At 37.0% G+C, this 18,317-nt stretch overlaps 1 protein-coding gene across 2 annotated transcripts; it reads left to right on the top strand.

Annotated features, from left to right (window-relative positions):
- The first annotated feature begins 4,042 nt into the window (after positions 1-4,042).
- On the top strand, positions 4,043-6,911 carry LOC137721082 (linamarin synthase 2). Of its 2 annotated transcripts, XM_088698902.1 has the most exons (3): positions 4,043-4,621; positions 5,794-6,345; positions 6,475-6,911. In XM_088698902.1, the coding sequence occupies exons 1-3, from the start codon at positions 4,105-4,107 to the stop codon at positions 6,717-6,719; spliced, it is 1,314 nt and encodes a 437-aa protein (XP_088555028.1). In that variant the 5' UTR covers positions 4,043-4,104; the 3' UTR covers positions 6,720-6,911. The 2 variants fall into 2 exon arrangements, with proteins under 2 accessions (XP_088555028.1, XP_068316303.2); XM_068460202.2 differs by having other exon boundaries at positions 5,794-6,911.
- Positions 6,912-18,317: the final 11,406 nt, after the last annotated feature.

The raw sequence follows: 18,317 nt of genomic DNA on the forward strand, positions 1-18,317 counted from the left end.
TCGATCGTGGTGCTTTCAGTCTCTCAAGGTGTACTGCTCGGTGCTTGAGCATCTTGGGTTGGTGTTGTGGCCCTAGTAGCCCAATCCATTATTCATGTGGGTTTTTTTGTAAACTTTTTCAAGAGACCCATATTAGTAGGTCACGACTATACATTATTTAAATGGGGCCTAAAAGGGCCGTGTGTTAACAAACATATGCTGGCTGTCATTGGATAAACTCTTAATTTTTTTATGCCTTCCATTCAGTTATAAAGAAATTGTGCAAGTCTTTTTAAGGGCATGATGGTGGACGTAATAGTGGAGTCCCACAACCTCAATGCTAAGAATTTGGGACACTAAAATCGATAGCAAAGGAGAAATTGCAGAAATTGGAGTGGATGAGAACTTGAGAAACTTATCCGCATAATGGCAATACGAGCTTGTTTTCCGAACAACTTAAGTGAAAAAGAATTCTTCTCAAGATTTAGCTAGGGCTGTGAGGAAAGTTGTGAATAAGGGAATGATGGCGATTTCTGGTTTTATGTATGAAATTTCTTACTATTTATATAACATTTTTGCTTGTGCTCTCTACTTTGGTTTCTTATTGCACCGTGGTGATGATAGTGGCATCTCTTAGAATTGTCAACAAAACTTTCTTTCAATTACGTATTGGAAAGGTCTAAGAAAATTTCATGATGATAATGTTTATGAATGATGATACTTGCGTCACCACATTTTCATTTATGATATAATTGAAACTGTTTATGAGTGCGCATGGCAAGTATTATTCGGTTTTTATTAATAAAGCACAGATGACAGAGGTAATGCTGGAGTTGAGACATCCACTAACTACAGAGATAGAGCCAATGTCGGCGACTCGAAGATTATGACGGACTGGAAGCAGAATCGAAGTGGATTTCGGTGGCATCAACAACGATCTGGGAGGGTTGGGCGGAGCATCTCCATCTTCAGCATCACCTTTTCCTTTTTTAACTATTTTTTAGATTGTCTTTTAACCACGTGGAACAAATTTGGACTCCAAATCAGCAAATGTGGGCTCTCGCTTGCCATATCATCATTTAGCGGCTAATTTAACAGATTGATTAACGGTTGTATGATATTTACATAAAATAATAAGATAATGTATGGAATTGCAATCGAACACAAACACAAGGGGACAAAATGTAATATACCCGAAAAAGAAAAAGGGCCTAACAAGTAGGTCCTTGATGGTTGGGATCTGTTTGCAAGTGCAACAAAAAAGTCATGTAATCGTCAGATTGTTAGTTTTTGTTTTTTTTTAACAAATCATAGCATTAATATATTAAATTGCTAATTGTTAGAGGGAGGGGATTGGTGGAGATTTTGAATCTGCAATTAAATGTATAGGCCTGATTGATTTCCGCCACTGCAATAAAGCACTATTTGCATTGTCATATTGTTAGTTGGTGTATGGTGTATTTACCTTTGTTGCTTGTGTATTTGCTCCTCTATATAAAACAAGTGGGCTTGTTTTTGTCTGTAATGTTTTTGCATGATAATTGAGCCGTCCTTAGATTCTGTTTTAATAACCATTTCAAATTTCAAATTTCACATTTTAGAATTTCAGTCCTCAGTTTTTTTATGTTAAAAGTGAAAATTAGAATATGTTTTAGTGAAATTGAAAACCAAAATCAAGTTAACATTAAAAAACTAAAGTAGCTTACAATTTTTGGTTTGACAACTGAAAATAATTATCAAACAATTTCTCAAATATTTGGTTTCAATTTTCAAAAAATATAAAAACTGAAAATGAAATGATTAAGAAACGACTTTAGCATTTTTTACTTTTTAAATGTTTTGGTACAAGCCACTTGTTCTCTGTGTGCACTTGACTGATTTTGAATGATTAAGGGCTGGTTTGATATTGATGTAGTTTGAAAAAAAACTGTTTCTGCTGTGCTGTGAGAATAAGTTTATTTTTGCTGCTTCATGTTTTTAGTTTTTTTTTCACCCAAAACTGTGAAAATAAGCTGTTTTCAAGTGTTTACCAAATACCTTTTTAAGCTCAATTTTTTTTAATACCCATTTTTTATAAAAGCATATAAGTACCAAATCAGTACTAAAGTTATTTCCTTTGTAACTGCTCTCATTCTATTAGTAGTAATTGATAGGTTAGCTTACATTTTCTTATTGGCTGTATTCATTAATTTCTTGGATATAAAAAAACAAAAGAGAAAAGCGACACGCCAATCATGCTATACGTGTAGAGTACTGGGCCGTTGGTGAGGATGTTCCTGTCAGTGCTGTGAGAGATTTTTCAACCGATACACAGAGTATTACATCACGTGTTACTATACAACTAATGAGATATATGTCTTAAAAAGTTAATAATTTAAAAAATAAAAATTTTCACTATTTATATTAAACCATGTGATATACCACTTATGTTCCTATCACAATTAAAAATTTCTCTAATGCTGGTAAAGAATATTGATTGGGATCTAGGCTAATGGCTTTTGCGAAAGAGAAGACACGAAGATAGGACTTTGGAGATAAAGATTTCTTAATTAATTTCTAAACATTTTATAGTATATAAGAGGAAAGTAGAGAGGGGTTTTGACCCTTGAGACTGTTAGTTAATGCATCCCTTGATTGAGTTTGCCGCAATCATGTAGCTATTGAACATTTTAATAATCATTTTTGTTTTATATTTTTATTAAGGGAAAACTTGTTTGGTAATCATTATATATGTATTTTGAGTGGAAACATGAGTTGGCTTTTACAGTATCTATAAAATGAACACTGTGAACCATCTGCTTCAAAAAGATAGCTGTAAGAATGAAAGTTCAACCTTGATCGGAATACATATGAGATCAAAAAGAGAAAAGTAGAGAGGAGTTTTGACCCTTGAGACTGTTAGTTAATGCATCCCTTGATTGAGTTTGCTGCAATCATGTAGCTATTGAACAGTTTAATAATCATTTTTGTTTTATATTTTTATTAAAGGAAAACTTGTTTGGTAATCATTATATGTGTATTTTTTTTTCCTTTTTGATTTTAAAATCAAGCAAAATTTTGAAATACCAAGATCCAAGTCATTTCAGCGTTTCTTTTCATTTTTTCTTCCCTTCTTTTTCATTCATCAATTATACGTAACAAAACGTACATCACATTTCAGTATCAAAACTTAGCATATGCAGCCTCCTAATATGGACTCGGTCGCTCGACTCTTGCAATAACAATGGATCCGATACGAACCCTCAAACCAGCCTCAAGGCTCTTTCCCACTTTGTTCCCCTCAAATCTTGAATTTTTTATTTTTTTTTAATCATCAAATACCATTTCATTTTAACTTTAGAAATAGTAAGTTATCAGACTATTTTCTAATTGGACCAATTAGAGAATGTATGGCTTGATCTAAGGATGGTCTATACAACTTACCTTGATTTTCTAGTCCAGTTGGTCCGTACATGTGTAAGAGTTATGCTCTCATGAATTTTAAGTTGGTTTTGCTTTATTAAATTGTCAAAAATTTTAAGTTTTTGGATTTAAACAAATATAATCTTGTGAGTAATATGCATTTAGACTTCACAGGTCCTCAAAATGAGGATCCTAGGAGAACAATCTTGTTAGTAATATGCATTTAGATCTCACAAGTCGTGAAAATGAGGATCCTAAGTGAACAAGACTGCATGTGTAAATAGTAAGTTATGAGAAGAGACCATATAGCAATGTTGAATGCTAATTTCAAAGAATGAAAATGTTACCTGGACATGTTGTAAACCTGATGATAAGGCCCAAATCTCACTTAAATGTGAATTATGTTCTATAGTCTGCTAAGGTAAAAGATGATAATTAGATTAACAGACTTATTTTAGGATAATTACACTAATAAAAAAATGTGAAAAAAATAATTTCCAACAAAAATTAGACGTTTGACAAAAGTTTCTTCTTATGAATTTCGTAAAAGGGAGCTGATTTTTACGCACATTTCTTCATTTATGACCATCAAATAGAAATGTGTGTAATCAGGATAAGTAAGTGGAGACATTTTCTATATATAGGACAAGATAAAGCAAGCTTTCATTACAACAAGACTGAGACTTCAAAACTGAGCTCTTTCCTAGATTCTGGAAAAGAGAGATGATGAGTTCAGTAGAACAAGCAACCAAAAAAGGGCATGCAGTTTTTGTTCCATACCCATCACAAGGCCATGTAACCCCCATGATGCAATTAGCGAAGCTTCATCACTCAAGGGGCTTCCACATAACCTTTGTCAACACCGAGTTCAACCACAACCGTTTAATCCGTTCAAAAGGTCCTGACTCCGTTAAGGGTCTACCGGACTTTGTGTTCGAGACCATACCAGACGGGTTGCCTCCTTCGGATAAGGATGGAACCCAAGATATTCCAGCTTTAAGTGACTCCGTTAAGAAAACTTGTCTTGGTCCATTTAAAGAGCTGGTGACTAAGATCAATTCCTCATCTCAAGTGCCACAAGTTAGTTGCATAGTTGCAGATGGTACCATGACCTTTGGGAGCAAAGCTGCTAGAGAATTAGGCATTTCGGAGGTTACGTTATGGACTGCCTCTGCTTGTGGCTTCATGGGGTACTTGCAATACAGCGAACTCGTCAAACGTGGCATTATTCCATTCAAAGGTACTGCCTTTAATTTTTGGATCATTTGTTGTTTACGCTTTCACGAGTGCTCCTCTCGTATATTTGACTTTTTATGTTTTTGCGTTTTGTTTGATCTATTATTAATTTATGTTTTCCAGTATGTTATTGAGTCTAGTCCAGCATCACATGAGATCAGACTACTTATAGAAGCGGTCCAATCTAATAAACAGGTTGCCACATAGAGTAGAACAATACTTCGCTGCTGTAAAGTGTAAACACAACAGGAAGTCCTGCACAAAAATGACGGAGGGGATGATCGTTAGGCTATGGCGGTGGGGATGATGGTTGACAAGAGGCAACAATTTTGATGGTGGCCTGAACAGATGGTGGGTTGAGCGGGGGTTGCCGACTGGAAGGGCCAGAAAGAGGGGAAAGATAAAGCATAAAGCATGAAGCTTTGCAATGGAGAAATTGGGAGAGAGAAAGAGAGATACAGAGGGAGGGAGGAGAGAAAAATGCAAATATGAAATTTCCGATTTTTTTTCTATTCAAAATTAGTAAGAGGATGGAAAATTACTTTAGGATTTGCAGCCATCTTGAAGCTCTGGATCTTTCTTCAATAGATAGTGGGCGAATTGTTGGACGGAGAGAGGAGAAAATAGAAGACGGTGAACAGGGAAGGAAAAATGCAGGGAAGGAGTCAGTCCAAAAAGAGGAACCATACTTGGGTGAAAGATAAAATAAAATCCACACGTGTTGTTCTCTGGACGTGCCACGTCACTTTTGTGCAGGACTTCCAGCGTTTGCAATTAAAGATGTGAATGAGAAAGAAAATTGCATTTTGACCTTTTAGATGTGTTAAATGGATTTAGTCTTTTTATTATTATTCTTTGTTCAGAAATCTTTTCCTCCATGTTATTGGGGATTGATTAGATCTATTCGTAGTGATCATTTGGTTTTAACAAAATTAGTTTCCACTTTGTAAGAGTCAATGCTGACGGAATTGAAATAATTGTTGGATAAAATTATCAAGGAATTTTGCACCATGCGCCTATAAAAATATATGAGTTTTTATTTATTTATTATTTATTATTTATTATTTTATTGAGCAACTGCAAATTAAAGTAGACATTTGAAATCTTCAAATTTACTCTTATAACATCAACATAATTATCTATCATCACAGAGGCTTCACCTTCCATGCATTTCAGATGAGAATTTCATGCATGATGGTACGCTCGATACATCAATTGACTGGATCCCAGGCATGAAAAATATTCGGCTCAAGGATATCCCAAGTCACATTAGACTTACTGATCTTAACGGCGTAATGTTTAATTTCATGGGATCCGAAGCACGAAACTGTTTGAACTCTTCTGCAATCATCTTCAACACCTTTGAAGAATTTGAACACGAAGTGTTAGAGGTAATATCGAAAATGTTCCCCAACATTTACACCATTGGCCCCCTTAATTTGCTTGGCAGGCATTTCCCCGAAAGCAAGTCACTTAACTCAAGCTTATGGAAAGAAGACACAAAATGTTTGGAATGGCTTGATAAAAAGAAACCCAATTCAGTTGTGTACATAAATTATGGTAGCGTAACGATGATGACAGACCAACATTTGATCGAGTTTGCATGGGGGTTGGCAAATAGCAAGCACCCATTTTTATGGATAGTTAGGGCTGACGTGGTAAAGGGTGACTCACCAATTTTACCCCACGAATTTTTTGAGGAGATTAAGGATAGGGGTTATATTGCAGGTTGGTGCGCACAGGAGCAAGTGTTAGCTCATCCATCTGTTGGGGTTTTCCTAACACACAGTGGTTGGAATTCTACCATTGAAACTATATCTCACGGTGTGCCTGTAATTTGCTGGCCTTTCTTTGCAGACCAACAAACGAATTGTCGATACTCATGCACAACTTGGGAGATTGGAATGGAGGTGAGCCCCGACGTGAAGCGCAACGAAATTGAAGCACTTGTTAAGGAAATGCTGGAAGGAGAAGGAGGGATGAAGATGAGGGAAAAGGCAAAGGAATGGAAGAAAAAAGCTGTTGAAGCTACTAATGTTGGGGGATCATCGTACAATAATTTTGAGAGATTATTTAAAGAGGCACTCCAACTTGGTGAATGACTTGCTACAGAATGAGGAACACGTTTGATCCCTTTTCATGAGCTATCAAATATGCTTTTATTGACAAGAGATTTATCTTATTTTCATATTTATTGTTGCCTTTTAATGTTTATGTTTGCTAACATGGGTCTCAGTTTTTCTAGTTTTTGTAGCCCCTCACTATAAATAAACAACTCTACATGTCGAAGTTCATCCTTGTCTTTTGCATGTCTCTAATTTTCTATCTTCTTGCTTCCCTCTGTTTCTCTCGCCTATAATTGATATTGAAAATGTGATGCACTCAGTAACCCCGAATGCATTGGCTTGGTTCCCTCCCAAGGTATTCATTTCCTTGGACAATTTTGTTCTTTACGTATGTGTAGACACAGGAATTTTACAAGCATGAATCGCAAGTTCAAGCATGCAACCAAATAGTCAAGTTGCTCTACAAAGTGATAAATGGACCCAAGGCATTACCTCTTGTGGCCCTGATAGCTTGGCCCATTATTCTTGTGGGTCTTTTATGGACTTCTTTAAGAGACTAATACTAGTAGGTCACGACTAACATTACTTACATGGCTCATCCGAATGTGTTTTGTGGGAGTAGAATTTTCTCCCATCTTATTTTTATCCCCTTTCATTCTCTCTTCTCACACTTTGCTTTTTGTTTTATTGTTTCTATGAAAAAACCAATATAAGAAGATGTTGACGTGGCTTATTTTTAACCTTTCAAGTATAAGGGGAGGGAAGGGGAGAGATTAGGAGAGGAGATAATCCTCCTTCTATTTTGTGTTGTGCGCTATCCAATGTCTCTTGTGAGGTGCACTAGATGAAGATAACAACAAAGGCCACACAGTAACATCCTAAGTGCGCAAGTGGCTTGTAGGCGAGGGTTTCACCGCAAGCTATTTTCCATGACAGTTGACGCATGCTGCAAAGTTGATGTTTGAATAAGCCTAAGCATTTGGCTAAACTTGTCAAATCCATTGCAAAGTTAATGGGGTTTGAATGTGACGTTTTTGGGTCTTAACACACCTTTACATCATAGTATCACGTGTTAATCCTAGATGTATGTCGGGATCCTTTGGCAGCACCAACAATTTCAAGAAGTAAGTCGACTTAATGGACGTTCCTAAACTCGGATTCAACTCATACTCAGACAATTCAACCAAGTGGTTTCATAGGTTCACAGACTACGAGGAAAATGCCAAAGTTGGCGACCAATCATTCACTAGGTACTCCAAAAAGGGTAGTGAAGCCCCAAACGAATTCACTGGCTACAATATTAATGGCAATGTCGTCGGGTCTGGGCTTACAGACCAATCATGAAATAGAGCAAATGACAAGCTCAATAATGACGGAAACAACCAAAATAATCCGGGGAACACTTTTAGGAGCTATGAGATATTCAATGGCTACAGAGAGCCAACATCTGCAAGACAATGGACTAGAAGTTGGAATCATAGAGGATTTTGGCAAGATCGAGAACAATATAGGAGGGCGGATGGAGCATCTCTATTTGCAACATATCCTTCTGAGTTTTTAAATTTTTTCTCAAATTTTTTTAACCATATGATACAAATTTGGACTCCAAATCAGCAAAATGTGGGATCTGCACTTGCCACATCATCATTAAACAACCAATTTAACTGAGTGATCAACAGTTGTATAACATTGAAATGAAATAGTAAGTAAATGTATGAGATTGAAACATTTTAAAGATGTTGTATGAAGTTGCAACTGAACACAAACTTGAGCGGAAAAAAAATGTAATTACCCAAAAGAGAAAAATGAGTCCGACAAGTAAGTCCTTGATTGTTGGGATCTGTTTGCTTCGAAAAGAAAAAAAAAATACTACAATTGTCAAATTGTTAGTTCTTATTATTAATTTTTTAATAAATAAACAATAGAATTAATGGGTTAAATTGTTAGTTGTTAGGAAGAAGGAGATCAGAGACGATTGAACTTGCACCAAAGTTCATAGTGCATAGGCCTAATTGCTTTTTGCAATGCATTATAGCCATAACATTGTCAAATTGTTAGTTGGTTCATGGTTTATTTACCTATGTCGCTTGTGTATTTGCTCATGTAGATAAGATAAGTAGGACTGGTTATGTCTGTAATGTTTCTGTATGATGGTTGAGCTTTCCTTAGATTATGTTTAATAATCATTTCAATTTTCAGTTTTCAGTTTTAATTCAAAATTTAATATTTTTTTTTTGAGAAATTGAAAACTAAAATCAAGTTAACATTCAAAAACTCACAAAAGTAGGTTACAATTTTTGGTTTGACAACTGAAAATAATTATCGAGCAATTTTTCACATATTTAGTTTTGTTGTGACTTATTTTAATTTGACAGGGTAGAGAAGGGGCACAGCACAGAGAGAGAGTAAAGAGAGATGTGTATGTAGGGTTGTGTAGAAGATGTGTTATTCCCCTTACGTATTACCTTTATTTATAGTAATAAGGGAGGGAAGAATCCTTCTCCTCCAAGGTATACAAGTCCTAATAGGAAAGAATAACTAGTATAAAATCTAATCTAGGATTTACACAATCACACTTAAATACAATGTTTATAACACTCCCCCCTTGAGTGTGTAAATACTCAAGTAGATTCGACATCATGTAGAGTTGAGGAGTCGACTCGTCGGCACTGATTTTGGAACACGCTAGTCTAAAAGTAAAGTAGGAACTTGCATATGGAACTAAGTCTCACAAAAGAACTCAATGGTTGTGGTAAAGCCTGAGTAGAGACAAATTTCATAGTCTAAGGAAAAATGCGTGAGAGAATGCAAAGTCAAATGAAATGTCTACTGGATGTCATCAATGACATGATCAACCTAAGGTGGGTGCCTCGTCAAAACCTTGTTAGGTAACAAAAACCTAAAGGAAAAAATGTTCCTAATCGTAGGAAAAAACAGAACATTAAGATCAAGCAAGTATACCTTAGGATACTCCCCTTGAGTTCGACACAATTCCAAAGAGAACTAACAATGTTACAACTCAGAAAATTTACGTGAACAAGCTTCTGAAACGTCACCTTCGGTAGTGATTTGGTGAAGAGGTCAACCAGATTGTCTTGTGAACGCTGTGTGACTTCACTTTTCTGATGTTCTTGCTATTGATGTGAGAAGAAGAAATTCATCGTAATGTGCTTGTTGTTGTCTCATTTGATGTTTTAACCTTTCTTAAGCTGTTTGATGCATGCTGCATTATCTTCATAGATCATCGTCTGGACGTCAATGATGGGGTAAAGATCACTGAAGCTTTGAATATAACCCATAACTGCTCTTAGTCAGAAGCATTCTCGAGTAGCTTCTTGTAAGGAGAGAATTTCAGCATGGTTAGACGAAGTGGCAACTAAGGTTTGTTTAGTTAACCTCCAAGATATTGCGGTGCCTTCAACGGTAAAAATGTAACCCGTTTGATAGCCCGCCTTGTGTGGGTCAGATAAGTAACCTGCGTCGGCATAACCAACAAAGCTATAATCAACTCGAGATAGGGTGTGCGACATCACTTGAGGATTCGTAGGGATAAAACAAGCCCAGATATGTAGTTCCCTTAAGGTAATGAAAGACGTCTTTAACACCAGTCCAGTGTCCACGTGTAGGTACATTACTGTATCTTGCCAAAAGATTAATAGTGAAGGAGATGTTGGGTCTAGTGCATTGAGCTAAGTACAATAAAGCACCTAATCCACTTAGATAAGGAACTTCGGGCTTTAAAATATTTTCATCATCCTCATTAGACAGAAGGGATCTCGTTTTGCATCTAACGATCGAATGACCATATGAGTACTCGAAGGCTTCACTTTATCCTCGTTAAAGCAGTGCAACACCTTCTGGGTGTAGTTCAATTGATGTATTAAGATTCCATCCGAACGGTTCTTTATCTTTAGACCAAGACAGTATCGAGTCTTTCCTAGATCTTTCATATTGAATTCCAACTTCAGGTATGCAACAGTTCTCTCGAGCTCTTTAGGAGTTCCAATGAGGTTCATGTCATCGACATAAACTGCAACAATCACAAAATTGAAATGTGACTTCTTAATAAACACACAAGGGTATAGTTCATTGTTCACATATCCCTGACTAGTCAAATACTCATTCAAACAGTTACACCACATTCTTTAGTATTGCTTCAAACCGTAGAGTGAATGCCTCAGCCGAATTGAGAGCGTGTTTCAGGGTTTGGAAATATTTGATCTAGCTAATGTAAGTCATTCGGGAACTTTTATATAAATTTCCGCATCAAAATACCTATAGAGATATGTAATTACTATGTCTATCAGCTGCATACTCAGTTTTTCGGAAACTACCAAATTGATAAGGTAGCGAAAAGTAATCACATTCATAACATGTGAATAAGTTTCGTCATAGTCAATCTCAAGGGGTTATGAGAAACCTTGCGCAACAAGACGAGCTTTGTAACCACGATTTCGTTCTTCTCATTACATTTTGCAAGATATTCGAGTTCGACTTGGATTGCTTGTTTCCAGTTTGATCATTCAGTTTTATGTCGACATCTATCAATGGAACAGGGTTCGGTGTCATCGCTTAACATGATCTCAGTAGGTACTGCATATGCTAATGCATCTTCTCATCTCATTTCTACACCAAACATCATCCAAGCTAGCATAATGAACCAAAATCTCTCGATTCTTAGGAGTTGGATTTGTCTATTCAAGGACGCTTTCGTAATCTAGAATTTCCTCATGAGTTGGATGGAATAAGTAAGCTATAGTCGAATTCATTGTAGGCTCAACAGTGTATTTTGTGGTTTTCCTCTTCTCGGGGTGTGAATCTTTTGAACCAAGTGGTTAGCCATGCTTTTGTGTAGAGGTAGAGGATTGGCTAGCCACTAATGTACGTGGATCGGCCAAAGTGGCGTCCTGAGCCTCCAGGAGGAAGGTCTATCGTACATTTGGTACATCCATCTTTACAGGCACATTTGCAGTTGGAATATGTGATCTTGTTACTCGTGCTAGATCTATGAAAACATCTGGCATGCTATGATCTGAAGATCTAATATGCATTGCACTTTTGTTTTAGACTGAGTGGAGGAATGATCTAAATGAGACAAAGTGAGAGTCATCCACGATAATTCGCGTCATTCTTCAGGAATAATGACGTTCTTATCTCCCCCTAACAATGGGAAGATTGTCTCGTAGAAGTGACAATCCATGAAACGAGTGGTAAAAAGATCACATGTCAAAGGTTCTAAGGTAAAGAATAATTGAAGGAGAATCATATCTGACATAGATTCCCATACTTTCCTAAAGCCCCATTTTTTTACGTAAAAGCGGCGAAATTGGCATATAGACCGCATAACCAAAAACGCTCAAATGTGATATATCAGGTTTATATTCGATAACCAACTAAAAGGCACTATATGGTTGTGTCGCAACAGGCCTCATGCGAACCAACATGGTTATGTGCAAATATTGTATGGCCCTAAACAATGATAAGGAACTTGGTATGTATAACCAACGATCGAGCAATTATTTGAAAGCGCTTAATGAATGCCTCTGCTAGGCTGATTGGGTGTGAATATAGGGTACTGGATGTTCAACTTCAACCCCAACCAACATGCAATAGTCATCAAAAGTTTTAAATGTGAATTTTCCAGCATTATCCAATTGAATATATTTGATTGGATAATTAAGGTGGTAAGCCCTGATAACCTGAGCCAACAGTTTGGAGAATGTAGCATTCCTTATGGGCAATAAGTAGACGTGTGACCAACATGTGGAAGCATCAACCAATACCATGAAATATCAAAATGGTCTAGGGAGGAGGAATCCGTCTACAAATGTCCCCATGAATCCTTTGTAGAAAAATAGGATGATTTGAGCGAATCTTGTCCTAAGAAGGCTTAATAATAAGCTTTCCCATATAGCAAGTTTGACATGCGATTCCTTGAATCGAACCTAAACTTCGGGTTAATGGATGCCCCCATAAAGATTTGAGGATACAGCGCATCGTTGTTCATCCAGGGTGCCCCAAGCGATCATGCCAAAGTGTAATTTTGTGCACGGTCCTTGAGGTAGGGCTGGCCACATAGTGGCTTTCTATAAGGCGTATGGTTGTAGTATATAGACCACTCAAGATATGCTTCATCTTCTTTAGAATATGCTTTTGGCCATATTCGTAGGAAGTGATGCACATAAATTCAACTCCATTTTCTACATAAGTTATAGCATGGTAATTATTGTCTCTATTGTCCTTGAAGCTCAACAACGTTCTTCCAGAACATGGAGAATAAAGTGCTTCATCAATGGTTAAGATTGTACCATTGGATGCCATTATATGTGCCTCACCGTATCCTTCAAGTTGGATGAGCTTGAGAGGGTTGTTAGAGGTACATTTTTAGGTATGAAGTTAGTGAAATATATGCGTTCATGCAAAATGGTGTGTATGGTTGCACTACATGCTAGATAACTAACTTTCCCATTAGTCATACCTATAAATAAAAATTTAAAACTTAATATCCAAAAATAAATCACCAACAAATAATCCAAATATAAAGAAAAATTGTTCAAACTTAAATAAAAAAGAAGGGGCGTTCGGCAACTAGGTGGAATTTGGCCCCCAAGGTTCTAAAATTCAACTACAAATAGTTCATGTCTAAGATTCTAATCTTCCATAGGGGTAATAGCCTCTTGAAAATTAGAAACTTCCATTTTGGTACTTTCCTGTTCATCCACTTGGACAAAGTTTGATTCAAACTTCTTACGACAAGAATGATATTCAGCTACAACCTTCGAGCTAGCACGGCAAACACGAGACCAATGGTCATTTGAACCATAGTGGTAGCACATGTTTGCATCTATGGTGTTAGGTTAGGTGCTTTGCCTTTATTCTTGAAGTTCGGTGCCTTGGGAGCGAGGTTAGGGCGCTTCTGGGCACAGTTTCCTCCCTTAGATAGGCTTTGGCTCTATTAACCTTCACAAGGTGGCTTCTGGCCGCCCCTACCACGCCTATGTTGGTGTTTTAGATGTTGGTTTGTGCTATAGTGTGTTTTAGGCACATCAGTCACCCTAGTAGGTCGAGCATGATGATTCATCATCAATAGCTGATTCTGCTTTTCAGTTAGAAGTAAACTTAGTGAACTTCTGAGCTTTGTATTGTTGCTGCATGATAATATTGATAACAAAGAAGGTTGAATAGGTCATCTCCAAGAGATCCTCTTCGGTCAAGTTCTCGTTACAGAACTTGAGAAGTGATCGCATTCGACAAACTTCAAAATTATATTCATTCATAGACTTAAAGTTTTGGAAATGCAGATGCTGTTGCTTATGTCTTGCTTAAGGCAAGAAGATGTCCTTTTGGTGATCAAATTGATCAACCAAAGCGACCTAAAGTGCATCATGGCGGTGACTTTCTCAACTTTCTCATTTGAGTTGTCCGTCTTATCTTCAATAACGGGGTGCAAATTCTTTAGGGTAAGGTGGAGCTTCACATCTTGGACCCACTTAAGGTAGTTTCTTCCAGAGACCTCTAAAGTTGTGAAGTCGAGTTTGTTCAAATTTGACATGTCCCTATCACAAAGTAAATGGACAAGAATGTGGTTAGTGTAATGGAGAAAAAATTGATCCATTCACATAGGAGTAGAACATTCAGGTTCTACTAGACATTTATTGCTTTAAAGTTACAGAAAAAACTGCGGGTTTTCATGGGTGATGTTTTTAAGGAAAACTTCAGGTTTCAAACGAGGCATGTTTCTAGAAACTTGGGGCTTCGAAAGAATTATGAACTTCAGGTGCATATCTTCCTGCAGACAAACACAAATATATTCACAGAAATATGCGACAAGAAAATATGCAAATAGATCTTCAGGGTCTATCATTATAATTGGATTAATTATTTGGACTTTGGGCCAAAATTAAAGTACGGGTGAAAAGTTATAAAACCCAAAAAATGCCTAAAAAATATAGCGATCAAATTTAGGGCCCAAAAATATGGACCAAAGCCCACAGGTGGGCTTAAAAAAATTGTTGTTGTGGGGTCCAGGCCCAAAAACTGGGCATGGGTAGCAAGCTAGGGGATGCACGCCTAAAGACAGAAGGCCAGAGGGGGCTCTGATCTGGTGCTACACGGTCGTAGATACACCAACACAAGGTCGAGATCTAGTGCGACGTGGGGCAAGGAGACACCAAAGCCCACTTGGGTTGATGTTGTTCGCGGGCCGGGCTTGGGCGATAAGCCTGTGTGCACAAAAGTGGGTTGCAGTTGTAGGCCCAGATGTTAAAGGCCCAAAATAGGGGTGCCAATCCTGTGCAATGTGGTACAATGATGCTGCAACCATTATAGGGTTGGGCTTAGGTGTGGTGGGAACATCATGGCCAATGAGGTCGGTGTTGGGCCAAGAAGAGTTTGAAAGCCGAAAAGGCTAGGTGCTCACTGAGAACAAGGCAAGCCCAAATGGGCTTGGGTGTCGAACCAGACATCTCAGCTCAAGCTGGGTGAACTCGCGAGAGAAGGAGACCGGCACCACCATTGCAGGCGGTCGTGTCGTGGCACAAAAATCGCGGTGAAGGCCGCAAATTCGATGGCAACTATAAAATTGAACGGAGAGTGAAAAACTGTGAACGTTCTACAAACCCTAGAAATATTCGATCGGAATTTCAACGAAAAATCGTTAAATTTCGGTCAAGGACTCGTCGGTAACAACTTCAGGTCTTCCGAGAGGTAACTATGGTGGCTGGGTATGTCTGCAGGCCATGCTACATGACGGTTCAATAGGTGCGATGCCATCTAGGCGTCGGGTTTTGGGTTTGGGCCTGGAGCCATGGCTCCATGATTGGGTTTCTTGGCTCGGGGAAGGGAGCCTGGCGACATAACTTCCAGCCTTCGCACGCTAATTTCCAATGAAATCCTAATTTTTTTTTTTTTTGTAATTTTTAATTCAATTCCAGATTAATTCAATGCATATTCAACATATAATTTAATGCATGAGCAGATATTAGATGCAATTCATGGCAATATCGATTCACATAATTCAATAATTATGGATATAATGCATACATAATTTATGTAGAATCTAAAATTCGAAAAATCTAAAGTTGGGTTATGCATTATGGCGAATGGTCATGCTATCAAGGCTGCAAAAATATCAAGATAAAAATCGTTGTTTTTGAAGAACCTGATTGCATGATGATATTGATGAACTGATTTGATGCAGAAAACTTCTACGTCAGATTCCTAAGCGCAGCGGTGGGAGCGTGCTGATAACGTGTTGTGGCTTATTTTAATTTGACATGGGAGAAGGGGCACAGTAGAGAGAGTAGTGAGAGATGTGTTTGTAGGATTGTGTAGATGATGTGTTATTCCCTCAATGTCTTTATTTATGGTAATAAGGGAGGGAATAATCCTTCTCCTCCAAGGAATACAAGTCCTAATTGGGAGGAATAATTAGTATGAAATCTAATTTAGAATTTACACAATCACACTTAAATACAATGTTTATAGCATGTTTTAGTTTTTTAAAATAAAAAAAAATTGAAAACAAAATGATGGTCAAATTCTTTTAGCTTTTTTTTTTTTTTTTTTTTGGTACAAGCCACTTGTTATCTTTATGTACTTGACCCATTTTCAATGATTAAAGCTCTTTACTTTGTAAGGACCTCTCATTCTAATGGTCCAGAGGTAGCTTAAGTCATATTACGAATGCCTACCGTTCAATGAGGACCATGTAAGTCAATTACATGTTCTTATCTTGTTGGCTGTGTTTATCAATTTCCTTGATATAAAACGCAGTAGAGACATACCTCGTGTAACACGTCCAGAGAGGACTGGGCCGTTGGTTAGGATATTCCTATATCAGTACTGGTATAAATACTGATTAGCTGATCGGGATCTTAGCTTCTGCTAAAGGGAATACAAGAAGATAGGACTTTGGAGATGAAAAGATTTCTTAATTTCTATACATTTTTAATTAGTATATAAGAGTAGAGAGGAGTTTTGACCCTTGAGACTGTCAGTTACAGCATGATGCCTTGATGGAGTTTGCTGCAGCCTTTACTTCTCATATAGCTATCCAACCGTTTGATATATATATATATATATACACACATTGTTTTTTTTTTCCTTTCTGGTAATCATTTTAAGTTTTCTTTTTTTTGATTTCAAAATCAAGCGAATTATTGAAATCTCTACGTTCATGCCTTTTCCTTTTTTATTTTTATTTTTTCTTCTCTCTTTTCTCATTCATCAATTATACATAACAAAATATACATACCACTTCAGTAGCAAAACCTAGTGTATTGGGCCTCCCGATATGGACACGGTCGCTCGACTCTTGCAATGACAACGGATCCGATCCGAGCGCCACCCCCCCCCGCCGCGAACCCTCTAATTAGCCAGCCTCAAGGCCTAACGTCTCAAATTCACTAACCCTCTAATTAACCAGCCTCAAGGCCTAACGTCTCAAATTCACCGATAGTTTATCCTAACTCTGAAAAATACTATGAATTTTTTGTTGCATGTCATTTCATTCTATAACCTAAATTTGACAATTTTAGCCTAATAAAAATTCATTTCAAAGTTTCATATAAAATTAAGATTGCAAATAGTTACCAACAAGTTTTAACAAGTGTGTACGAAGAGGCCAAAGAGGGACAAACAAGAACACTAGAAGAACCACATTCCAACTAAGGAGGGACAAAGTCATCCTTGCAAGCAAGAATACTAGAAGAATCACATTCCAGCCAAAATGTATGCCAACCCATTTGATAAGCAAAATCAACATCAAGAATAATTGCTAACAATTCTGCAAAAAATGATTTTTGATGACGAATACCCTGATAAAAACAACCAAGAAATTGGCCATGCCAATCCCGAAAAACTCTCCCACAAGCAACATGACCTTGATTCCCAAAAGAGAAAAATAATATTCCGCTAAAACGAAGGGCAAATAAATAGAGTGCGAATTTGCTCACTTGAGCTGGTAACGCAACAACTCTTTTTAGTCGCAACATGTGGCCGTGGCTTGACCGAGTAGTTTTACTTTTTTATATATAACAAAATAAAATAATAAAATAGCAAATTCTTTCCTAATTTGTTCCCCTCAAATCTTGGAATTTTTTATCATGAATACTACTACTTTTTAACTTTAGAAATAGTAAGTTATGAGACTATTTTCTATTTGGACTAGTTTGGAGAACGTATGGCTTGATATAAGGATGGTCTACACAACTGATTTTGATTTTCTAGTCCAATTGGTCCGTACATACATGACTAAATAGTAAGTTAGGAGAAGAAACTATATTGCAATCTTGAATGCTAATTTCAAATAATTAAGAAAATGTCACCTGGACATGTTGTAAACCTGATGATGAGCCTCGAATCTCACTTAAACGTGAATTATGTCCCAGAGAGTCTGCTAAGATAAAAAAAAAAAAAAAATGATAATTAGACTAACTAAGATAAAAAAAATGATAATTAGACTAACACTCTTTTTAGTATAAATAGACTAATAGAAAGATTTGTGAAAAATAATTCCCAGCAAAAGTTAGACGTCCTAGCAAAAGTTAGACGTTTGACAAAAGTTTCTTGTTATGAAGTTTGAAAAACGAGCTGGTTTTTACACGCCTTTCTTTATTTATAACCATCAAATTG

The sequence above is a fragment of the Pyrus communis genome, chromosome 1 (assembly GCF_041283825.1).
Source record: "Pyrus communis isolate YQ-2024b chromosome 1, ASM4128382v1, whole genome shotgun sequence".
NCBI lineage: Eukaryota > Viridiplantae > Streptophyta > Magnoliopsida > Rosales > Rosaceae > Pyrus > Pyrus communis.